Source organism: Mytilus edulis, chromosome 6 (genome assembly GCF_963676685.1).
Source record: "Mytilus edulis chromosome 6, xbMytEdul2.2, whole genome shotgun sequence".
In the NCBI taxonomy this organism is placed as follows: Eukaryota; Metazoa; Mollusca; class Bivalvia; order Mytilida; family Mytilidae; genus Mytilus; species Mytilus edulis.
Window position 1 is genome coordinate 48,677,702 of NC_092349.1, and position 27,362 is coordinate 48,705,063.

Here is a 27,362-nt window from a genome sequence, read left to right on the forward strand (position 1 = left end):
AGATTTCTTGAAATTTTCTTTAAATATTTGGAAATATTCCCTTTTCAGTCTTTCATGTCCAAAATGTGTACAAATGAATAAAAACTATGAATGCTTGCATTGCAAATATGTAAGTTGGCTTGTATTTTTTAGTAAAGATTCCATGAATTTCAATCTAACCCTATGGTACTAACTTAATATCTAAATCTTCCAAGGTTTATCACTACTCTTGAGGTACACAAAATATAGAATACATGTATAAAGTTCACATTGTGACTTGTGGCTGAAACTTTACATCATAAATATGTTGAATAAAATTGAGAATGGAAACTGGGAATGTGTCAAAAACACAACCACCCATTCAAAGAGCAGAAATCAGCCACCAAAAACCAGACACATTGTATAAATTTGATCCCAGTTTTACTTTTAATAGGGCATTTAATAAATTTTTCTTGTGTAAGAAAATGATATTTGGGTTATAAGGCAAGAAAATCAATAACCATATAACAACAATAATATTAATGGAATATTAAGAAACACGTTCTGCTTAAATTTTTCCAGCTCATATAAGTATGGACAAGGCAGAATATGATGGTAACTTGGAGATTCAGAGAATGGAAGCTAACATAGGTGTTATACAGGCTGGAAAAATGGTAAGTCTAATAAAATCTACATCAATCTACTTATCAGAATTCAAAATATTTATATAATGTACCAACTCAAAAAGCTTAATAACAGAACACCAAATTAGGCTTGGTAGCTTGAAGTAAGTATTTTCTTAATTGTTCTTGTAACATTACTTTTATTAAATAATATCCTACAAATTTCTACTAATCCATTAATTATATAGATTTTTAAAAAGAACTGTACAAAACTTACGAACTTAGTTTTAAAAGTTAGCATTTGATTATGATAAATTATAATTACAAAGTGCACACATTTGAAACTCATCTATTATAAAGTTTGGTTTGATGTTATGTCAAAGGGACACAAAAAAAGTTATGAACTTGGTTTTATAATAGTTTAAACAATGATAAGTTTATAAAGGGATGCTGTACTCTGCTATACTGTATATTTAGATTTTATTGCATACATTTAATTTGTAATGGGGATTTAAAGAAATGACAAAAAAATGAAAGATTACTTATTGCAAATTCAGACAAATCGGCATTTATTTCTTTGTATCAGATAATAGAATGCCAGCTCTTATTATTGTAATACAGGCTCGGATCCAGCCATTTTAAAAAGGGGGGGTTCCCAACCCAGAGTAAAGGGGGGGTTCCAACTATATGCTCCCATTCAAATGCATTGATCGGCCAAAAAAAAGGAGGGTTCCAACCCCTGGAACCCCCCTCCCCCCCTGGATCCGCCACTGCAATATGAGCATTTATGATAAACCCTCACAATAACTTCTGAATTTACAGTACATGCATACTGAATTCTGAATACTAATGCTTTATAGGATATATGCAAAAGTGACTGGTTGTATTTCCTTATTTCAGTCCAGTAGAAAATTATTGTAAATTCAAAAAAATCATGTATCAGATAATAGAATGCAAGTTCTTGTTATTGCATTCACCACCAGTTGCAATATGAGCATTAATAAAACCCTCACAATAATTTCTGAATTAATAGTACATGTATACTGAATTCTGAAAGTAAATGCTTTATAGAATTTATGCAAAAGTGATTGATTGTATTTCCTTATTTCAGTCCAGTAGAAAGATGTACATCAAGAACATGCAAACAGGAAGTAAAACAGTTTTTGTCAAGGTAATCATATTGAAATACATTTTTGAAGGGGAACCTGATGATTTAGTTTTAATGATATAACATGTTGTCAATTTATAAAATTTCATATTGAAATTAAAATTTGTTTAAACCAATCAAAATCTTCAAGGTTAGAATGTACAGTTATTACTTTCAATCATTTTCAATATAAAGTTTTCATTCAAGAGGTTGTGATAACAGTGTGATGACAGATAGGCCAGTTGTCATGTATCAACCCACTCATAGTATAGAATGTACAAAGTCTAGTACAGAACCTATTAGAGAACATTTAACCAGGAAGTCAATATGACAATACAAACATGTAAATTATCAATATTTACAAAATGCACTTGACATTATTTGTTAGATTACTGGATCACATATTTATAGATATTTATATTCAGTGATTACTATATGCTATTTTGTCCAAAAATCAGACTTGAAATTTGGAGGGCTGGTAAATCTCATTGACACTCTTCTTTTATCCAACATCTAACTGCATAACTTACATATCTTTTTAAAAACGGAGACGAACACTTGATATGTAGCTTATAATTCATTTAAAGGAGTAGGATATAAAAGGGTAAAAAAATCGTTTTGAATGTTTCTTTCAAATTTTTAGCTATATGTGTTGAAAGTTGTTAAAATCAAAGGAATGATTAGATTTTGATCTCCAAAGATTCCTTTAAAAAAGTATTATTTTTGCATTGTTTCATGTATCAATTGTTAACCTAAGATTATCAGGTGAGCAACACAGGTTTCTTGGAGCCTCTAGTTTATAATCTGGGGGTAAACAGAATCGACAAAACGGGACAAGACAAGAAAACAAGGATGTAATGATTTTGGTTACATGATGGCAGTCTTTATTTTGCACATGGTCTTTTTTTTTGTGTGAACATATACATTTTACAAATGTAGACAGAATCAAAATATAAATTCATTCTGTTTGAAATAAAAAAAAAAAAATTTACAACAAAATTTTGTAAATCATTGTATTAGTGAGCTCATACAAATTCTAATAAAAATAAAATTTTACTGCATACTTGCATTAGATAAAACAATGATATGCTTAATCATATTAAGTTTTATCAGATAAATTAGATTACATATATATATATAAACTATAAATAGACCAGGAAGAACAAAATGCACTTGTCCATTAAACAAAATGTGAACCTTATACTTTACAAGAGATAAAATTCATTTGAAAATGTTATTATTTAGTGTGCTGTTGTCATTGCAATAATGGAACTGTCAGTATCACGTTGTACCAGGGCTTCGGTCTCAGGACAGGAAGCTCAGTTCCCCATTTGTTCACAATGGAGACCCAACCTTGTTGATATTTCTTGTCATAACCATAATCGATTGTACACAAATCATTGTGTGGACTGTAAGGAATTTGTTTGTCCAGAATGTATGTCCGGGCAACACGGAAAACATAAGGTCCAGACCCTTGATCAATTTCATGAGAACAAAATGGAGGAACTTAATCAATTAAATACTCAGTTTGAAGAAGATATTTTACCGTTGATATCTAGAAAAATCAATGCTTTGAAATATTTAGATCTATTTTATGCAGAAAAGTATGACAATGAAAAGAAAAAATTATTGAAACACGCTGAAATGTTGAAGAAGTTATTGAATGAGTATACCAATGAATTAGTAAATGATTTGCAGAACGATTTGGATAAAAACAAGCAAAACATTTCAGAGAAAAGGTCAAAATTAAAGTCTGATGAAAGCAAATGCAGACTAAAAATGAAAGAAATTACGAAATCGAAATTAAAAGATAATATAAAAGTCATTAGAAGTGATGTTAGAAACTTTTCTGAATTCATCAGTCAATTTGATCATGAAATAGCTTTTCCACAGGAAGTTAAAACTTTTCATGCAGGGGAGATAAATGATATGACACAAATTGTGGGATCTATGCAGTGTAACAAGATACCAGTGGGAGTTGGGATTCAGTTAGACCGTTCTGATAAGCTGCACAGATACATTGATAGTAAGAGCAGTTTAGCAACAACTGAGGATAAGACATGGGTGGGAGATAAACTAAGTGTGTTTGAAATGCAATTAGAGAAAGAGCCTAGAACAATCACAAACCTTAAGTCTGTTGTAGATAGTTCAATTTCAGAATCTAAGGATCTACTCTTCATTTCAAGAATAGATGCTTCAGTTCAGATGATAAATTCACAAGATGAACCAAAGGTACTATATACCTTGCCAGAAAGTAATAACTATCCTTTGGCTTTGCATGCAACTAAAAGTGGAAAGATTTCATTACTTTATCTGAAAGATATTCCAAGCATTAGCTATATTAGAAGCTCATGCTCCATTCAACCGAACCTTCTTTTTTTATCCAAAGATGGAAGACGAATGCAAGAATTCAAGTGTGAAGGCCAATATAAGTGGGGCGAGGCTGTTTCTTTGAATAGATACAGAATTACAGAAAACATAAACGGGCATACAATCTTATCCTGTCTTTATCAAAATGAAGTCGTAGATTTGAATCAGAATGGGAAAGTGAAGTGGAAATACAAAAAATGTACCAGACCTTATGATCTGGTCTCAACAACATTTGGAAATATAATTGTGGTTGATGATTCAGGGACAAGTTTAACAATTTTAGACTCTGATGGAATTTGTATTAGAAAAGTCAATCTGTTTGCGGCAGACAGTGATCAGGTTTATTCGTTTATTTGTTGTTTGTCTTTTAAAACCAATCAGCAACTTGTGGCGCTTTCAAGAGAGAGAATTTTTATATTGAAACTTTCTTCCATAATATAATTATGAAAGAATTTTAAAGCCTGAATGCTTCTTTGTTTTCATTAAAATCATTTAACTGATGCTTCATAAAGAAGTTACAAAATACTTTAATTCACATGATAAAATTGTTATATCATAGAACTCTGAAACCTGTATATTGTGGATTTATTTATTTTCGTGGGTCCCAATTTTTGTGGATGAAGGAAAACTTGCACATTCATGGATATTAAAATTTCGTGGTTCAACTGTAATCATGAAATCCACAAAAATTGGTATCCAAGGAATAATAAGGAATCCACACTACAATGAAAATGGTCTTACAGACCTAGACCTGTATGAATCATGTCTTAATCAATACAAAAATGTGTAATACGATTTAAAAAGAAAGACACATGATAAGACAAAATTACCAGAATTACATGAAGTTAATAAACACTGTCATTTTAATATTATCATAAGAAATATTAAATGTTATATTTTAAAATTGTTTTTTTTAACCTTCTGTATTTTTATACATCCCCTTATCAGAGTCCAGGGTAAAACGGAAGTCTGCCCTATGTCCATCAGACTTTCAGTTTCCAAATGATAGGTGGCTCTTTTCAAAATTAAAGTTCTTGGTTGTCTACAAAATTCAAAATTTTGTGGTTTGATAAATAGAGAACCCCTTTTTTAAATAAATTGGAATTTTAAGGGAAAATCCTGGACACTTAAAGACTGGTTATGTGTGGTTTTTTTTCTTCACTTTTGCTGTTCAGGAGTTCAACAGTGGCGCTTATAGATGTAATAAAATGGTTCTTGATTATGTGAAAATACTAAAAAATTGTGGTTTTCGAGTTATAAATAGAGAACCACTTTTTTTAAATTAATTTAAATTTTAAGGAAATGTTCTTGACGCTTAAAGACTAAAGAAAATAAGAAGATGTGATTTTGTATTGAGACAACTCTCCTCCAAAGACCATGTGACATAGAAGTCAACAGCTATAGGTCCCTGTATGGTCATAAACAGTGAGCAAATAACGCAACCATGTCAAGTTGTACTCCTACATCTCTGTTTACCAAATAAAAAGGGTACCAGGTACTTTAAAAGACTTAATTAAGACAGGGACATCATTGCTGTATTTTTGCATTATAAGACTTATTTTTATGGGAGAAGAATTTTCTTTCAAGTCACAGAATGTCAGATCCACTTGAAATATGAATGAGGCATTCTCAAAATCAGAGATAATCTTCAATTATCAGAAAAAAAATCAGGAATGGTAAACCATTCTTAAAGAGGTGAAACTATCAATCAAGAGGTTTTGTTGAGCCCGAAGAAAGCTTGACATAATAATAGCCATGGCATGCAATACTCACAGAATGCTTGATTGACCTTGCGGTTCATTAATCAATGTTAAGTTTTTTGGTCTGGTTTTCTCATACTATAAGCAATAGATTGACTATATTTGGTGTATGGAATGATTGTAAGGTGTAAATGACTGTTTGGCAATTATCATCTGACCATGACCTCATTTTCATGGATCATTGGTCAATCTTAAGTTTTCCATGTTTAGTTTGTTTCTTAGATACATTTGTACTGTATGCAAAAGGTTAAGAATGTGATGATTGTAAGGTGTTAAATTCTATCTGACGGGGTTCATTTGATCTTGACCTGATTTTCATGGTTCATTGATCAATTTTAAATTTTCCTGTACTATGTGCAATAATTCATCTAATTTTAAAGAATATTTTGTGTCCGAAATGATTGTAAGGTGTACAGGTATTTCCAGTTTGGTTTATCTGAACTTGACCTCATTTTCTGGGTCATGTTAAGTTTATGGGATAGTTGTAGTAAAGCTTTATATTTAGGACTATCTACATAAAATCAATGGTCAGTATTAAAAGCAAGACATTTCATTGTGTGAACTCTTGTTATGTCATGTGGACTTAATCATTGTATCTTATTGGACTCTCAACTTTAAAAGTTTTACTTTGTCTTTATTAAACCTAGATGAGCTGAGTAATCACAGATAAATATGAGAAGTAGAAAAAAGGAGAAGTGATCATAACTCAATCAGACATCAATCCAGCAACACAACATAATCAAAAGACTTCTAGGCTTTGAACTTGGAGTCTATTCATAAAAAAAATATATTCATCAATATGAATATATTTTTTTTATGAATAGAGACATGTTAATGCAATATGTGAACCTAGTATTCCTAAATAGTTTTTTATGGCCCCCGCAACGAAGTTGTCGGTGCCATATACATGTAGTTTTACCCTTGTCCGAAATTCCGTCATTCCGCAACAAAGCATTATACAAAGTTTTTTCTAAACGCCTTCAGATATTGGGCTGATTTTTGGTATGTGAGTTAACTATGATGAGTTACAGATCAAGTTAAAGTTTTGTTCCACTCCACTAATTTTTGACAAAATTAAGGGCTTTGGACTTTGATAAATTGTTGAAAATCACAGTTATATGGAGTTTTTTTTCTAAACGCATTCAGATATAAGGCTGATTTTTGGTATGTGAGTTTAACTTGATGAGTTACAGATCAAGTTGAAGTTTTTTCCGCTCCACTAATTTTTGACGAAATTACGGGCTTTGGACTCTGATAAATTGTTGAAAATCACAGTTATATGGAGTTTTTTTCTAAACGCCTCAGATTTTGAAATGATTTTTGGTATGTTAGTTTATTATGATGAGTTACAGATCAAGTTGAAGTTTTGTTCCGCTCCACTAATTTTTGATGAAATTACGAGCTTTGGACTTCGATAAATTGTTGAAAATCACAGTTATACAGAGTTTTTTTCTAAACGCCTTCAGATATTGGGCTGATTTTTGGTATGTGAATAAACCATGATGAGTTACAGATCAAGTTTAACTTTTGTTCCTCTTGGCTAAGTTATGCCGAAATTGCAGGCTATGGACTTTGATAAATTGTTGAAAATCACAGTTATACGGATTTTTTTTCTAAACGCCTTCAGATATTGGGCTGATTTTTGGTATGTCAGTTAACCATGATGAGTTACATATCAAATTTAGCTTTTGTTCCTCTTGGCTAAGTTATGCCGAAATTGCGGGCTATGGACTTTGATGAATTGTAGAAAATCACAGTTATACAGATTTTTTTTTCTAAACGCTTTTAGATATTTGGCTGGTTCTTGACATGATGAGTTACAGATCAAGTTTAAGTTTCCTTCCGCTCTGCTAATTTTTGCTGTAATTTCAGGCTTTGAACTGTGATACATTTTTGAAAATCACAGTTATACAAACCTTTTTTCTAAATACTTTCAGATATTGGGCTGATTTTTAGTATGTGAGCAAACCATGATTAGTTACAGATCAAGTTTAAGTTTGGTTCTGCTCCGCTAATTTTGGCCAAAATTTTGGGTTTACAACTTTGAAAATTGTTGAAAATCACACTTATACGGATTCTTTTTCTATATGCTTCCAGATTTTGAGCTGATTCTTGATATGTGAGACTACCATCATGATTGTGTCTACATGTGTTATTGAAATTGCAGATTATTCAACTCTTTGACGCTCCACTAATTTTGGCCAAAATTATGGTCTTATCCGGAGCACCTGAGATCACCCCTAGTTTTTTGGTGGGTTCCTGTTGTTTATTCTTTAGTTTTCTATGTTGTGTCATGTGTGCTGTTGTTTGTTTGTCTTTTTCATTTTTAGCCGTGGCGTTGTTTGTTTGTTTTAGATTTATGAGTTTGACTGTCCCTTTGGTGTCTTTCGTCCTTCCTTTGAAACGTGTTGAAAATCACAGTTATACAGACTTATTTTCTATAGGCCTCCATATTTTGAGCTGATTCTTGATATGTGAGACTACAATCATTTTTGTTTCCACATGTGTAGTCTGTAATAGAAGTTGTAGATTTTCCAACTTTTTGAGACGGGGCCATTCGTGTCGCTTTGACACATCTAGTTTTTAAAAGTAATACAGTATAAGATATAGAATTTCCTGAGGGACAAAATTTGTAAAGATATGGCTAAAAACAAACACTGACAAGGTTTCTGACTTAATTTCAAGAGTTGACAAAAATGCAAGTTTTGTTATTGTGATTTAGAAAAAAAGTACATACAAGGCTATATTTCAGTTATCAAAATGCAAGTTGTTATTGTTGCCATACTCACCTTGTTGCTTTATTTGCCTTAATACAACCTGAATGTGTCTGAATTTACATATTTGAGATTTTCAACATTAACTTTTATTGGACCAACAAAAAGTTAAGTAGCATCAGCAAGAGGGGAACAGACTATTTTCTTACATTGCAAAATGATGATATTGTGGATTCATTATTATTCATTGGATACCAATTTTTGGGTATTTTGTGGGTAAAGGTGAACCATGTAATTAAATGTGCAACAAATAACAAAATTATTTAGGTTGATATGCAGACTTCAGCAAAACCATGAAATTAAATATCCACAAGCATTTTAGTTTTTCTTAATCCACCAAAATAGGTACCCATCGAAATAAATGAATCCACAGCACTGTAAATTGTGAAATAATTGAGAGGATTTATTACATGTTGTACAATTTTACTCTATTCATATTAATTAAAAACTTACAATAATTTCAGAATTTACAGTAGTCGAATGATAATCATGAATTACGTGTTACTTTATTAAATTCTCATAGAATTGAGTCTGAGGGAGAATGTGTCAAAAAGATAACAATCTGACCAACGAGCAGAAAAGTGTCTAAAGGCCACCAATGGGTCATCAACTTAGCTACTAGAGTTTTTAAACAGTTTGGCATTGTTTTAAAGTCTGGTAATGTTATATTTACAGGTTGAATATTCTATTTCTGTACCAACGAAACAGACACAGATCACATGTTCTTGTCAGAAAGAAGAGTTCATTACCGTGACAACTGTGTCTCCATTTGATGTAGCTGTCAAACTCCAGTCTATGAAGGTGAGTACGAATTTGTAATCATGGGAAACTCCCATCTTTGAAAGATAAATAAATAAGAACAGTCTTCACAGATATAAGAAGATGTGGTATGGAACCAATAAGACAACTCTCCTTCCAAGTAATAATATATAAAAAGTTTTAAAAAATATAGGACGAAGTATAGCCTTCAACACGAAGCCTTGGCTCACATGGAACAGCAAGCTTTAAAGGGACCCAAAATTACCTGTATAAAACATATCAAACAGGAAAAACAACGGTCTAATCTAAAGATGAGAAACCTGTATGATCCACATCAGAAAATGACATCCACTGAATAACAGGCACATGGCATCAGGCTGTATTACAAAAAAGGTCTACAGGACCAATGAACCAATTTTTTTAAAGGTAGAAAAATTAAAGCAGGTATTCAATAGACATTGAATTTATTGTGTTTAGGGTTCAAGCAAAGTGTATGCAGTTGGCATGATTTGTCTGTAAATTTATAGTTTGTATCAAGTTTATTCATACAAATGTTGTATTCTTTTTAACTTATAAAAGTAGTGGTATGATTGGCAATGAGACAACATTCCACAAGAGACCAAATGACACAGAAATTAACAGCTATAGGTCACTGCACAGCCTTTAACAATGAGCAAAACCCATACTATATTATCGGCTATAAAAATTCACAACTTACTGGAAGGAAATCTTTTAGAGATTTTTCTATTCCTATGATAGATTTTATTTGTAATTATCAATTACATCACATCTTTAGCCATCACTTGGCTCCGTCATCGTCGTCGTCCGTCTAGTATAAACTATTTCAAACATCTTCTCCTCTGAAACTACTGAACCAATTCTTACCAAACTTAAGCTGAATGATCCTTATGGAATCTAGAATAAAGTTTGTGTTCTATTTTCTGTTTCATCAAAAAACATGGCCGCAATGGCTAAAAATAGAACATAAGGGTAAAATGCAAATTACTGGCTTTTATCTCAAAAACCAAAGCAGTTAGAGCATATCTGACATGGGTTTAAAGTGTTCATAAGGTAAAGTTCTATCAGCCCTGAAATTTTTAAAGGAATCTAATAACCCATTGTTGTGTTGCTGCCACTAAATTAGTAATTTTTAAGGAAATTTTGCAGTTTTTGGTTATTATCTTGAATAGTATTATTGATGAAGATATGCTGAAAACAGCAAATACGTTCAGCAAAGTAAGATCTTCAAATAAATATGTATGACCAAAATTGACAATTTTACACAATTTGTTTATCATGTTTTCTAACTTTAAAAAATCTTCTCCTTTAAAACAACTGAACCAATTCTAACCAAATTTAAGCTGAATGACCCTTAGGGTATCTAGAATTAAGTTTGTGTTTTATTTTTTGTTTCTGCAAAAAACATGGCCACCATGGCTAAAAATAGAACATAGGGGTAAAATGCAGTTTTGGCTTATATCTCAAAAACCAAAGCATAGAAGTATGACAAAAAAAATGCATTTTCACACACTTATTAATATACATTAAACCAAAAAAACAAACTACGATGAAATTGGACACTTAAACTCTTAAACGAAAGATAAATGCCAAAAAATCAAGGTGAGCGATTCAGGCTCTTGAGAGCCTCTTGTTCTATAAACTATGCCTGTATCTTATATAAACTTTTTTTATCATTTGTTATGGCTTTTTCTATATTCCAGTTTGAAGAAATCGAGAATATCCAAGCAGAGGAACCTTTCATTTTACTACCAGAACTAACATGTACTTCACCATGGCCTGTAGAATTTAAATCTAGTCAACTTCAAATGGTAAACATGATTTATGTGTTTCATTTAGGATATGACCATGATATGATTCTTCTTGATTTACTTTAAACTATAAATAGTTTATTTAAGTAGGCACAACATTTTTTATTATTCAGTTTATGTTCCTGGTAGAGAAGTTAGATAAAAAGTTAGTCTTCCGTGAAATTTGATAACTTTTTACTAAGTACACATTCTTATGCGGAGAAGTTTTTGAATAAATGTCAAAGTAGGGTATTGATTTTGTGGTTAAAAGAAAATGGAAATATGATAAGATCAGCAGGCAAATGCAATGTCTCCTTTGAACACATATTCTTGTTAAAATATATGCAGTATTAGGGTTTTGACAAAGCTACACATGGAAATGTGATGGTATGCCATAGACATATATTTAGGTTTCTCTCTGTTTTTGCATACTTTTTGAGTGTGTAATATAGACTGCTATTTGATAAAGAATTGTAAATTATTATTTCTTGAATGAATTTTAGGATATAATAAATATTAGTTATTTAAATTTTAGCCTACAAACATACAGAGTACAGACGAGGAAACAGTTTCACAGATTCAAGGAGGTATGGTCTCTATTCTGTTCTGATATATTCTTTCTCAAATAAAAAAAGGATAACAAATAGCTTGCGGGAATTTCTCGCTACATTGAAGACCTGTTGGTGACCCTCTGCTGTTGTTTTTTATTTGGTCGGGTTGTTGTCTCTTTGACACATTCCCCATTTCCATTCTCAATTTTATTAATCAATTTATTTTTATCAGAGTTTAAAAAAAATATTACTGTGGATTCATATATTTTGGTGGGAACCAATTTTTGTGGATTACAGAAAACTTGTATGTACATGGATATTTATTTATGTGGTTTTTACTGAATGCTGCATATTAGTAATAGAAAATTTGTTATTTGTTGAACATTTAATTTTATGGTTCACCTGTACACACTAAAGCTACGAAAATTGGTATCCAACGAATAATAATGAATCCACAGTATTTATACATACAGTGAAACCTGTCCAAACCGAACACCCACGGGACTTTGCGTTTTGTTCGGTTTTCACAGGTGTTCGGATTGTAGAGGTAGGCGGAAGTCGACACCAAAATAATGTTGGCAGGAATAATAGGTGACACAACAGCTGACAGTTTATTTTTGTGTTGATTTAGATGTAAATGTAAAAATAAAAGAAGATAAAAGATAGACGTTTTGCTACATTTTTGTTTATAAATCAAACGCCACTCCGTCAATCACGCTCTTCGTTGGGAAATGTCCGACGTGGAGCGATTTTGCCTTTTATAATTATTTTCTCATCCGTTAATTCACTGACCAATTCAGATTCACAGTCACTGTCATATGACGATTCCGTAGTTGAATCGGGAATGTCATTGTACACGCGAGTTCACGAACTAAACTGGTCACCCGCTGATTGATACTTCGGCACACGATAACAGTGAAACAACAGCAGGGGTCCAGTTTATTCCCGGACTTTATCGTTGCTAAATAGCTAACGGAAGTCTTCAGGAGCATTCGAATCAAATATATAGGGCCTCTAAAGGGAATCTAGCAATCGAAATCCATTGACCTTGTTGTGTTGCACGACTTCTTAATCCGGTGAAAGGCTTTAAAACTATTATTTAATTAAACAGTTTAGCTACAGAATGGCAGTTTTCATTTTTTTGCCGTAATTATTTGAGTAAGGTGCATTTAATTGATCTGAGGAAAAGTTCCTTTCTTGTCATTATCGGCGATGGGGGTAGCTGACCAGTTTAACGTTTCTTTACAAAAAAATCACTTTATACATGGACACAGACATGCTAATTAGTTTGTAATAACAACTCACAAGTTCATTAAACCTCAAATACCTTCGGGGATACTCTGCCATCCTGTGTTTGTTTAATTAAATCATGCAAATAATTAATCATATTTTATTGTTTTGATTGGTATTGATCGATTTTGACAGGTAATGTTTAGATACAAATTTACTAACGAGCCTTCAAAAAGCGTTCGGAATTCGGTGTTGACAGGGTTCGGTTTTTTCAGGTTAGATTAACGTTAATTGATAGGGAAATTTTGTGGGACTTTGAAAACTGTTCGGTTTAAACTGGAATTCGGTTTTATCAGGGTTCGGTTTACCCAGGTTTCACTGTACATTACTTCTACTTGTACTTTGAAAATCTTGAAGTTAAATATATGAATAATCATACATTATTTTCAAAATGGAAATCAAATGAAATTATAAAAAAAATCTTTTGTATTTTACAGTGTGTTTAAACAAGAAAGAATGTGCAACTGAGTGTTTTTGTTTGATAACCAAATCTACATCACAGACCTCAACATCACTAGGAACCTACACTGTTTCATGGAGAAGGTACAATGATTTATTATATCTTTGATTGAGATAACGTATATACATGCAATATAGACAATCAACATTTAACTCTCCAAAAAATTTTATATTGCTTTTTTATACTGATAAAATTATTTCTTTGCAGTTAACATTTACAAAAAGTTCATTTAATTAATGTTGAATTTCTATATATTTGGTCTCTGGTAGTAAGTTGTCTCATTGGCATTCTTGTCACATTTTCTGACTTTTATTTTTAGCTAAAAAATGTTAGACATCTTTGACTTTATGTCAAACTTTCATGGACTATTATGAAACTGAAACTAATTTATCTTTGTTTCGTTCATAGAAAATGGGACAGTGATGTGGAGCTACCATTTGTAACAACTTCCTTTCCTTTACCTGTAGTCAACATAGAACACATTCCAATATCAGTAGATCTACGACTACCAGCTTATGGTAGTGTGAAACAACTGCTCCCTCTCTGTTATGTCATACACAATAGGACCTCCTATCCACAGGAAATGGAAGTTTCCATGGAACCTAATGATAACTTTATGTTTTCTGGTAACAAGCAGGTAAATCATTATAAAAGTTATATTATATGTCAGTTGAAGCACAATTTTAAAAAAAACCTTAGATATGATCTTCATGAATAAATAGTATGCTGCTATACATTTTTATACCCTACCTAGGGGCATTATGTTTTTCAGTCCGTCCATTTGTTCATCTGTCTGTCCCATCTCTTTTAAGTTTTGGTCAAGGTAGTTTTTAATGAAGTTGTTGTCCAATCAAATTGAAACTTAGTACACATGTTCCCTATGCTATGGTCTTCCTAATTTTAATACCTAATTCAAGTTTTGGCCTCAAATTTTAGGTCCACTAAACATAGAAAATGATAGTGTGATATTACTATGGACACTTTCTTGTTTGTACTATTTTAGTCATTTTCAAACAAATATATTCATCAAAATGTCTACTATGTTCTGGAACAGAAATTTAAGTCGATTCATACAGTTTTGATCATGTTATAAATCACGGTCAAATTTTATTACAATGAAGGTCTAGGGCTCAAGTAAAAGCTATTATAAGCCTTATAATTCTGCTTCTACTATTAATAAAATTGAGAATGGAAATGGGGAATGTGCCAAAGAGACAACAACCCGACCACAGAAAAAAACAACAGCAGAAGGTCACCAACAGGTCTTCAATGTAGCGAGAAATTCCCGCACCCGGAGGCGTCCAACTAGCCCCTAAACAAATATATACTAGTTCAGTGATAATGAACGCCATACTAATTTCCAAATTGTACACAAAAAACTAAAATTAAAATAATACAAGACTAACAAAGGCCAGAGGCTCCTGACTTGGGACAGGCGCACAAATCGGCGGGGTTAAACATGTTTGTGAGATCTCAACCCTCCCCCTATACCTCTAGCCAATGTAGAAAAGTAAACGCATAACAATACGCACATTAAAATTCAGTTCAAGAGAAGTCTGAGTCTGATGTCAGAAGATGTAACCAAAGAAAATAAACAAAATGACAATAATACATAAATAACAACAGACTACTAGCAGTTAACTGACATGCCAGCTCCAGACTTCAATTAAACTGACTGAAAGATTATGATTTCATCATATGAACATCAGGCACAATCCTTCCCGTTAGGGGTAATTGTCTATCAATAAGAAAAGTTAAAGGACAAGTTGATGTACATTTGACATGTTTGTAGTGAATTGTCTTTTTAATGTAACAGTACTTCATTTCAATTCTAAATCTTTGCAGACACTATTAAGACATCTTAAAAGCAATTCTAAAAAGGTATAAAGGATGATTTTAAGACTTTCTGTGGCCATTTTAAAAGGTGCTTTCCTTCAACAAAAAACCGTGGATTCATTGTTATTTGTGGGATACCAATGAACATTGATTTCAGGGTTATAGATGACTCACATATTTAAAAATTCAATGAAGTACACAATTTCTATATAATTGTATGGTACCCCAAGGGTGACTGGGGTATAGAAATATGGTCACTTGGTCTTCTCCCGACCGGCAGTAAAACGCTTGCCGAATTGGGGCGTCCGTTTGGCTGTGCGGGATGTATCAAGTTCGCAGTCACGTCCGGTCAGAAGGGGGACGTTAAATCCGATGCCTCGTGTAAAGGGAGTGCCACACTTTTTGCACGTTAAGAACCCTTGCAACAACTCTTTTGAGGGTTCTGTAGGTGGCCTGTTGCAAGGCAAAATTTCTGTCCCTATCCAATATACCCTCATTTTCCAGTGGCAGTCCAATTTTCCACGACCATCATCCCAGATGGGCTCTATCGTATCAACCTACCTATTGTATTTATTGTGAACTTGTTCTCGTCCTGAATATGCATGAAATATTTGGCACTGGATGTTAAGCAACCAACAATCAATCAATATAATTGTATGGCAAACCACAAAAAAGAGATTTCTGCATATCAATGAAAATAAATGAATCCACAATATAATCATGATAATAGTATTATTATTTTCAAAATATTATAGATTCACTTCCGAGTCTTACCAGGAAAGCCATACAATTTGATGTACAACTTATTCCCTTTAATGGCTGGACATCTGCTGCTACCAAAACTTGCTGTCAACATGGTTAGATACCCAGGGACTATAGATCCTATAGTACAGAAAATGTTACCCTCTCATGTCTTTATAAAGGTAATGTACATTTATAGTTCAACTTAATCAATAAATAAAAAAGGGGTGCTTGTTCTATGACAACTTGGCTAAATTCAAAAACGTGTTTTATGTGTTTTATGATTGTTATTGGTTGCTTTATGCATTTATGAGTAACCTAAATCTACTTGAAATCAAATAGTATTAATTTTTAAGGGATAAAATTAGAACACCTTAACTCTGATTGGCTAAATTGCATTTTATAATTCATTTTAATAGTATATTTATAGACTGTGCTAAGAGTACTGTCAGTATAAACAATTATCCCCAAATATATTGTTAAAAATGTTAAAAACTGGAAAAACAAGTGATGTTTTGCAATACTTTACAGTCTTAGTTTGATCTTTGTTTTTTTTTATTTACAGCCAACTGGGAAGACATTGTCAGCTGGTGTGTGAAAAAAACATGGAATGCATTGTGGATAGAATCATGTACATTTCCATTCTAGAATCTAGATATTTAAATTTCATGTCATTTCCTCAGTGGGACCAGTATATATGTTATTTGTAGGTTTCTCTACTAGCTGATTGATACTAATTGTATGTAAATACTAGTTTCTAACATACTGTAAACTTTAAGGCAGTTATGTTTGTATATACTGCTGAAGTACCTTCTTGCATGGGTGGGGTTTTTTCTTTCTTTTAAATGTACCTAAGTTAATTGGGATGTGTGCAATATCAGTTATTAAATTGATAAATCTGTCAGATATTCCATCTTGTCACATTTGACTAATGTAAGTTAATGTTTTAAAATATGACTTTCAAGCTTGTAGTATTATGTGATAAAAAAAGCCATAATTTTCTGTGACCGTTGTAATAATATCCTGATGCTATTTATGTATCTGGAATTATTTTTTAATGACTATTAGTTTCAATAATTTATGTTCAAGATTGAAGATTTTCACCTTACACCGTTGTTATTGCAAATAAAACCAATTCTTAGTATTGTATGATTGTGCTGATATTCAAAACTATATAATTACATTAGATGTATGTTTCATTATAATACTTTATTCTGATTAGCTAACAGCACATCACATGTTATTCCGTAAGCAATTGTATCACTCAATAAAACTTTTCATTCATGATAACACGTGGTCCCACAATAAAGTGCACAGGTGAATTAAATAAAAACAATATAAAATTCGTTTTTTCTTGATCATAGCTAAAAAATGTAATTATAAGTATTGAATGCTTCTTTTTGTAACTTCATAGGGTTGTAAAAGCGTTGACCGTGCGCACATTTTTAGAATGAAGCGCTTCCGCGCTTCATACAAAATGTACTTCGGTCAACGCTTTTACACCCCAATGAATTTACAAAAAGAAGCATTCAATTCTTAAATAACAGTAAGTTTGATGTTCAAAAACTTGATTATTATATGTATTAGATATTTATGTATAACGTTGATACATTGCAATGTGTTTTTAATCATTTTCATTTCCTATAAATCCTGTTATATACAAATTCTTTTGTATTTCACAATGTCAGTTTTTGCAAGTTGTTTCTTCATATAACTCTCAATATTTGCAAAACAATTGAAAAATAAACATTAATTTCACTTGATTTACACCTTCAATATAAAGATTTTTGTTGTGTATACATTTATTGAAGTTAAAGTTATATAAAAGTGTTATTTATTTATATGTTCTACTGTATAACAACATTCAAAGAAGATAAAATAAATAAATTTATTAGGTGTTTTCCTTTTTTGTGTCCAGTATAATAATGGTATTTGACATTTTTATGCTTGATTTGTATTCCTGGAGTACTGTTAAAAACTGTTTCACTAGCTGTGTGTGGGATTTCAAACCATGCATGTGGCAGTTGCATTCAAATTGTATAAATATAACTCTAACGGACTAAGATTGCCAGTTTTAAACTTTTAAGTTTGTTCTTTGTTATGCTGTTACACCACTCATTGCCCTAGGTTAAAAGGGAAGGTTGTGCTCGATACATTCTATATGTGCCTGTCCAAAGTCAGACTTTAATTCAGTGGAAGTTGTTGGTTCATGTTTGCCTAATTTGTTTTTATGCCCCACCTACAATAGTAAAGGGGCATTATGTTTTCTGGTCTCTGCCTCCTTTCGTCTGTCTGCGTCCGTTTGTCCTGCTGCAGGTTAAAGTTGTTGGTCAAGGTAGTTTTTGATGAAGTTAAAGTCCAATCAACTTGAAACTTAGTACACTTTTTGCTTATGATATGATCTTTCTAATTTTAAAGCCAAATTAGACTTTTGACCCCATTTTCACGGTCCAATGAACATAGAAAATGAAAGTGGAAGTTTCAGGTTAAAGTTTTTGGTCAAGGTAGTTTTTGATGAAGTTGAAGTCCAAACAACTTGAAACTTAGTACACATATTCGCTATGGTATGATCTTTCTAATTTTAATGCCAATTGAGATTTTTTACCCAATTTCATGGTCCATTGAACATGAAAAATGATAGTGTGAGTGGGACATCTGTGTACTTATGACACATTCTTGTTTTATTTGTTTTTGAGAAGCTCTTTTTGGGATACGATTGCTTTCAAGCAATCTGTAGACTTTTACCGTTGACTCATGCTACATTCCCTCACGTCATTCATTTTATTCTAAACATTCAGCAACATCTCAGATTCTTATGATTGTCTTGCTTTAAAAGGTAAAAACAAGCAAAAGGATTGAACATATACCACTTTCCTGTAATGTTCTTCTCATAATCTTCATGTGTGATATTTCCCTGGACTTATATGCGTGTTTTTAACAACACGGAAAATCAGAATTAAACAGTATTTATATTTAGTGTTTTTATAAATTTAGAAACACGTCAGAGGGAATTCCCCAGTTTTGATAAATGCGAGAGTTCTCTGAATTCTGGTAATTCTATTTCTGTCATAAGAACTGAAGTGGAGTATTTCTATATTTTACCGTTATGAAACTGATATTTGATGTTGTACTCTCATAAAGAAATGGAGAACCATTCATCATATCATTTAATTTAAACGTTCTTGTTCCAAATCGCAAGTCGCGGTTTGTTTATGTATTAATGCACATGCGTATAATTTTCATGATTTCAAGGGGTATCAGATTGAGTGGTTGCTCTGGATTCCCCGCTTCATTGATTAATTTGAAACTCATGGGATTCTTTCTATGTCTGTCTGCTTTTGAGGGTTATTGTTGTTGCATAATTTTAAATCAAATGCATAATTTAAATTAAAATAAATGAATTCCACATCGTAAAAGTTACCTACAATACCCCTTCAGCCGAAATGGAGTCTTTCATATTATCGTTTCGAGTTGTCTCCCTTCTGGAAGTATTTCCGTCAAAATCGAAATACTATAAATACGACTCGACAAGAAAAATTAACTCGTTAGATGCCGAAAAACGTCGTATTAAATTAAGAACGATCTCAATTTAAACAGAGGAGTGTGTACGGAAAGAAGTCATGCCCTCTGACCCAAAGGAACTTCAATATTTAAAGAGTTAGAAATGGGGTTCCTCCTAGAATTACGGTGATAAGATACGGAAGCAAGTTAACTCGTACCACGGTAACTTGTACCACTGGGAAGTCGTACCATTCAGAACTTGAACAACTGTAAACTCGAACCATTAAAAATATATTAAAAAATATGATGTTTTATGGGTTTTCGTTTGTAAACTTAATAAAAATAAAGTTGAATTACTTGAATTTTATACTGGATTTTAATTTAAACTTGGACAAAAATAAAGAATGTTTTTAAGCATTATTTTAAACTGATCTTTCAAACTAGAACTTAATCCAGAAGAAAGTTAAAACATTGCCTTAACTGTACCTTAAATTGAATATATATATATCCAATTTAAGTTAATTAAAGCTGTAATCCATGATCACAAATTGAATGTTATGTTTACAACGGTTGAAAAACATGTGCTTTTTTGACGGGAAAATTCGGGACCTCAGTTACATTTCATTGTTATTTATAGACAGTAAAAATAATTTTGGAAATCATTTTGACTAACTGCTAAGATTTATTCATGAAAAATTAATATTTTCTTCGGGTGAAACTGTTAATACTTTAATAATCTACATCTGCCACAGTATTTTCTATCCAATAGACAAGGAACATTAGCTACAAATTGGTCATTGTACTTTCAAATTATATACATTTTACAGACTAAAGAGGTATTGAGTGAAAGTAACGTATATCATGTATATTCATCATTTAACACCATTTAAATGCATTTGAATAAGTCGGTACGAGTTAGCAGTGGTACGAGTTTGCATTGGTACAAGTTTTTTTAGTGGTACGAGTTTACAATGGTACGGGATAACTATGATTCAATAAAACACAATAAGTACATGGCTCATATTCTTGTAACCGGGATTGGCTATTTTTAAAGTTGAGTGACTATTCAGATTATTGCATTTTGCATGTGCAGTTGAATTAGTTTTGAAAATAATACTATCCAGCTGTACCAGGGTTGCCAAAAATGCTTGAGACTCACACATGTTCATGCTTTTTTGCGGCAGTATCCTTGGATCTATTTTTTTCCTCTTTGATCTTTTCAATTTTTGCCAAATCTCACGCATTTGCTAAATGAAAATTTGGCAGAACTGCTATACATGTGTCGATGAAAACTATGGCAATCGTATCCCTCAGAGCATTCTGCTCTTTGATTAAATATATATTGTTTGAAATGTTTCAATTGTCATGTCAGGATATTTTAGAGTCCCTTAATGAGGGCGTCCAAGTAATGACATAATCAAAAAGCATTTGCCAATATAATCACATAATGTTTTTAAACAAGATAATCATATATTCAAAAATGCAGTCCTAAATTATCAAAAAATCAAATAACCATGAACTATTTGGTCTGGTAAACAAATAATTACAATAACTAGAGGCTCTCAAGAGCCTCTGTCGCTCACCTGTAGTTACTGTGGTAGATAAAGACAACAGTAGTATACTGCTATTCGAAAGTTATAAATTGATTGAGAGGAAACAAATCCAGATTTCAACTAAAATCAAGGGAAAAACATCACTTATAAGAGGAAAACAACGAAACAACAGAAACACTAAAGTGCAACAAAAAAACATACGACAATTTAACACACACAGAGATGAACTTTAAAATAACAGCTGCCATTTTTCTGACTTGGTACAGGACATTTTAAGAAAATATGGTGGGTTGAACATGTTTTTGTGTCCAGCGAAATCTTACACTTTTATAGCTATGCTTTAACACTAAAATGACAACATTACATGGCAGGACTACAGTACAAATAAATGCAAGAACATTTAGGACAGACCACTAAACAATACAATAATACATTTCGACATGCTAATAGTTATCAAAGGTATCAGGCTTATAATTTGATATGCCAACTCAAAATAGTCAGAAAGCCAAACAAGTATAAAGGTAAAAAACGTTGATGACCAACAAGTTGTGCCAAATACGGCAAAGGTTATCTATGCCTGAGATATGAAAAACCTTAGTATTTAGAAATAATTCATACTTTTGCAAACAGGAAATTTATATAAAAAAAATACCATATAATTGATATCCATGTCAGCACCAAAGTGCTGACTAACCACAGATTCAAAACAAACATGTAAAACAACCTTGGACAGCATATAAAAACAGCACAACAGAACCATGCATTGTTAATCACACAAGTAGATAGATGAAACAAAAGTGACGTCACAGGTAAATTTAAAAAAAAAATTGATAAACAAAATATAGTTAAAGATAAGATTTGAAATTATGCCTTTCATAAAAATTACAAGACTATTAATATAGAATTGTTTAAGTAATTAGATAATTAATTGTATAATCTAGCCATGTAGGTATTTCTTCTGAATTAAACTGTAAAGAACAAATAAATTAAGAACATGTAGTTGCTTTAAACTAAAATGGATGATTAATTATCTATACTTTTACATACAAATAGGGGGAAAAAAAAATTACAACTACAATCAATAATCTATAACACTAACCCTACGGATGTCTGTAACCCTAACCCTAATGGTATCTGTAGCCCTAACCCTATTAATGTTGTCTGTAACCCTAACCCTAATGACGTCTGTAACCCTAACCCTATTAATGTTGTCTGTAACCCTAACCCTAATGATGTCTGTAACCCTAACCCTAAGGATGTCTGTAACCCTAACCCTAATGATGTCTGTAACCCTAACCCTAATGCTGTCTGTAACCCTAACCCTAATGATGGCTGTAACCATAACCCTAATGATGTCTGTAACCCTAACCTTAATGTTGTCTGTAACCCTTACCCTAATGATGTTTGTAACCCTAACCCTAATGATGTCTGTAACCCTGACCCTAATGCTGTCTGTAACCCTAATGCTGTCTGTAACCCTGACACTAATGATGTCTGTAACCCTAACCCTAATGATGTCTTTAACCCTAACCCTAATGATGTCTGTAACCCTAACCCTAATGATGTCTGTAACCCTTATGCTGTCTATAACCCTAACCCTAATGCTGTCTGTAACCATTACCCTAATGCTGTCTGTACCCCTAAGTCTAATGCTGTCTGTAACTCTAACCCAAATATTGTCTGTAACCCTAACCTTAATGGTGTCTGTAACCCTAACCCTAATGTTGTCTGTAACCCTAACCCTAATGATGTCTGTAACCCTAACCCTAATGATGTCTGTAACCCTAACCCTAATGATGTCTGTTACCCTAACCTTAATGTTGTCTGTAACCCTAACCCCTAATGTTGTCTGTAACCCTAACCCTTATGATGTCTGTAACCCTAACCCTAATGATCTCTGTAACCCTAACCCTAATGATGTCTGTAACCCTAACCCTAATGTTGTCTGTAACCCTAACCCCTAATGTTGTCTGTAACCCTAACCCTAATGATGTTTGTAACCCTAACCCTAATGATGTCTGTAACCCTAACCCAAATGATGTCTGTAACCCTAACCTTAATGTTGTCTGTAACCCTGACACTAATGATGTCTGTAACCCTAACCCTAATGATGTCTTTAACCCTAACCCTAATGATGTCTGTAACCCTAACCCTAATGATGTCTGTAACCCTCCTGCTGTCTATAACCCTAACCCTAATGCTGTCTGTAACCATTACTCTAATGCTGTCTGTACCCCTAAGTCTAATGCTGTCTGTAACTCTAACCCTAATGTTGTCTGTAACCCTAACCCTAATGTTGTCTGTAACCCTAACTCTAATGTTGGCTGTAACCCTAACCCTAATGATGTTTGTAACCCTACCCCTAGAGATGTCTGTAACCCTAACCTTAATGTTGTCTGTTACTCTTACGTTAAAGATGTTTGTAACCCTAACCCTAATTATGTCTGTAACCCTAACCCTAATGATGTCTGTAACCCTAACCCTAATGATGTTTGTAACCCTAACCCTAATGATGTCTGTAACCCTAACCCTAATGTTGTCTGTAACCCTAACCCTAATGTTATCTGTAACCCTAAGCCTAAAGATGTATTGACCCTAACCCTAATGTTTTCGTAACCCTAACCCTAATGTTGTCTGTAACCCTAACCCTAATGATGTCTGTAACCCTAACACTAATGATGTCTGTAACCATAACCCTAATGTTGTCTGTAACCATAACCCTAATGTTGTCTGTAACCCTAACCCTGATGATCTCTGTAACCCTAACCCTAATGATGTCTGTAACCCTAACCCTAATGTTGTCTGTAACCCTAACCCCTAATGTTGTCTGTAACCCTAACCCTAATGATGTTTGTAACCCTAACCCTAATGATGTCTGTAACCCTAACCCAAATGATGTCTGTAACCCTAACCTTAATGTTGTCTGTAACCCTGACACTAATGATGTCTGTAACCCTAAGTCTAATGATGTCTTTAACCCTAACCCTAATGATGTCTGTAACCCTAACCCTAATGATGTCTGTAACCCTTATGCTGTCTATAACCCTAACCCTAATGCTGTCTGTAACCATTACTCTAATGCTGTCTGTACCCCTAAGTCTAATGCTGTCTGTAACTCTAACCCTAATGTTGTCTGTAACCCTAACCCTAATGATGTCTGTAACCCTAACCCTAATGTTGTCTGTAACCCTAACTCTAATGTTGTCTGTAACCCTAACCCTAATGATGTTTGTAACCCTACCCCTAGAGATGTCTGTAACCCTAACCTAAATGTTGTCTGTTACTCTTACCTTAATGATGTTTGTAACCCTAACCCTAATTATGTCTGTAACCCTAACCCTAATGATGTCTGTAACCCTAACCCTAATGATGTATGTAACCCTAACCCTAATGATGTCTGTAACCCTAACCCTAATGTTGTCTGTAACCCTAACCCTAATGTTATCTGTAACCCTAAGCCTAAAGATGTATTGTCCCTAACCCTAATGTTTTCGTAACCGTAACCCTAATGTTGTCTGTAACCCTAACCCTAATGATGTCTGTAACCCTAACCCTAATGATGTCTGTAACCATAACCCTAATGTTGTCTGTAACCATAACCCTAATGTTGTCTGTAACCCTAACCCTGATGATCTCTGTAACCCTAACCCTAATGATGTCTGTAACCCTAACCCTAATGTTGTCTGTAACCCTAACCCCTAATGTTGTCTGTAACCCTAACCCTAATGATGTTTGTAACCCTAACCCTAATGATGTCTGTAACCCTAACCCAAATGATGTCTGTAACCCTAACCTTAATGTTGTCTGTAACCCTGACACTAATGATGTCTGTAACCCTAACCCTAATGGTGTCTTTAACCCTAACCCTAATGATGTCTGTAACCCTAACCCTAATGATGTCTGTAACCCTTATGCTGTCTATAACCCTAACCCTAATGCTGTCTGTAACAATTATCCTAATGCTGTCTGTACCCCTAATTCTAATGCTGTCTGTAACCCTAACCCTAATGATGTATGTAACCCTAACTCTAATGCTACATGTAACCCTATTCCTAATGCTGTCTGTAAGCCTAACCCTAATGATGTCTGTAACCCTAACCCTAATGCTGTCTGTAACCCTAACCCTAATGTTGTCTGTAACCCTCTCTAATGTTGTCTGTAACCCTAACCCTAATGATGTCTGTAACCCTAACCCTGATGATATCTGTAACCCAAACCCTAATGATGTCTGTAACCCTAAGCCTTATGATGTCTGTAACCCTTACCCTAATGTTAACTGTAACCTTTACCCTAATGTTGTCTGTAACCCTAACCTTAATGATGTTTGTAACCCTAACCCTAATGATGTTTGTAACCCTTACCCTTATGATGTCTTTTACCCTTACCCTAATGATGTCTTTAACCCTAACCCTAATGATGTCTGTAACCCTAACCCTAATGCTGTCTGTAACCCTGACCCTTATGATGTCTGTAACCCTAACCCTAATCCTGTCCGTAACCCTAACCCTAATGTTGTCTGTAATCCTAACCCTAATGATGTCTGTAACCCTAACTCTAATGCTACAGGTAACCCTAACCCTAATGCTGTCTGTAAGCCTAACCCTAATGATGTCTGTAACCCTAACCCTAATGCTGTCTGTAACCCTGACCCTAATGTTGTCTGTAACCCTCTCTTATGTTGTCTGTAACCCTAACCCTAATGATGACTGTAACCCTTAACCCTAATGCTGTCTGTAACCATTATCCTAATGCTGTCTGTACCCCTAATTCTAATGCTGTCTGTAACCCTAACCCTAATGATGTCTGTAACCCTTACCCTAATGTTATCTGTAACCTTTACCCTAATGTTGTCTGTAACCCTAACCTTAATGATGTTTGTAACCCTAACCCTAATGATTTTTGTAACCCTAACCCTTATGATGTCTTTAACCAACCCTAATGATGTATGTAACCCTGACCCTTATGATGTCTGTAACCCTAACCCTAATCCTGTCCGTAACCCTAACCCTAATGTTGTCTGTAACCCTAACCCTAATTATGTCTTGAACCCTAACCCTAATAAAGCCTAACTCACTGCTGTCTAACCCTAACCCTAATGCTGTCTGTAACTCTAATGCTGTCTGTAAGCCTAACCCATATGATGTCTGTAACACAAACCCTAATGTTGTCTGTAACCCTAACCCTAATGTTGTCTGTAACTCTAACCCTAATGTTTTCTGTAACCCTAACCCTAATGTTATCTGTAACTCTAACCCTAGTGATGTATGTAACCCTAACTCTAATGATGTCTGTAACCTAACCTTAATACTGTCTGTAACCTTTACCCTAATGCTTTCTGTAACCATTATCCGAATGCTGTCTGTACCCCTAAGCCTAATGCTGTCTGTAAGCCTAACCCTAATGATGTCTGTAACCCTAACCGTCATGTTGTCTGTACCCCTAAGCCTAATGCTGTCTGTAAGCCTAACCCTAATGATGTCTGTAACCCTAACCGTCATGTTGTGTGTACCCCTAAGCCTAATGCTGTCTGTAAGCCTAACCCTAATGATGTCTGTAACCCTAACCGTCATGTTGTTTGTAACCCTAACGTTGTCTGTAACCCTCTCTAATGTTGTCTGTAACCGTAACCCTAATGATGTCTGTAACCCTGACCCTAATGATGTCTGTAACCCTAACCATAATGATGTCTGTAACCCTAACCCTAATGATGTCTGTAACCCTAACCCTAATGATGTCTGTAACCCTAACCCTTATGATGTCTGTAACCATTACCCTAATGTTGTCTGTAACCTTTACCCTAATGTTGTCTGTAACCCTTACCTTAATGATGTTTGTAACCCTTACCCTAATGATGTCTGTAACCCTAACCCTAATGATGTCTGTAACCCTAACCCTAATGTTGTCTGTTACCCTAACCCTAATGCTGTCTGTAACCCTAACCCTAATGTTATCTGTAACCCTAACCCTAATGATGTATGTAACCCTAACTCTAATGATGTCTGTAACCTTACCTTAATACTGTCTGTAACCTTAACCCTAATGCTGTCTGTAACCATTATCCTAATGCTGTCTGTACCCCTAATTCTAATGCTGTCTGTAACCCTAACCCTAATGATGTCTGTAACCCTTACTCTAATGCTACCTGTAACCCTAACCCTAATGCTGTCTGTAAGCCTAACCCTAATGATGTCTGTAACCCTAACCCTAATGTTGTCTGTAACCCTAACCCTA

The 27,362-nt window shown here is 33.6% G+C and overlaps 1 protein-coding gene across 1 annotated transcript in view; it reads left to right on the top strand.

The window, feature by feature from the left end:
* Positions 1-17,968, top strand: part of LOC139529105 (trafficking protein particle complex subunit 11-like) — a 61,416-nt gene extending 43,448 nt beyond the window's left edge. The window contains exons 23-32 of the mRNA XM_071325379.1: positions 541-632; positions 1,693-1,752; positions 9,308-9,433; positions 11,113-11,220; positions 11,735-11,786; positions 13,478-13,583; positions 13,909-14,137; positions 16,092-16,259; positions 16,643-17,223; positions 17,601-17,968. Of these exons, the coding sequence (XP_071181480.1) occupies positions 541-632; positions 1,693-1,752; positions 9,308-9,433; positions 11,113-11,220; positions 11,735-11,786; positions 13,478-13,583; positions 13,909-14,137; positions 16,092-16,259; positions 16,643-16,675 (974 nt within the window). The 3' untranslated portion in view covers positions 16,676-17,223; positions 17,601-17,968. The remainder of the gene's footprint in view (positions 1-540; positions 633-1,692; positions 1,753-9,307; positions 9,434-11,112; positions 11,221-11,734; positions 11,787-13,477; positions 13,584-13,908; positions 14,138-16,091; positions 16,260-16,642; positions 17,224-17,600) is intronic.
* Positions 17,969-27,362: the final 9,394 nt, after the last annotated feature.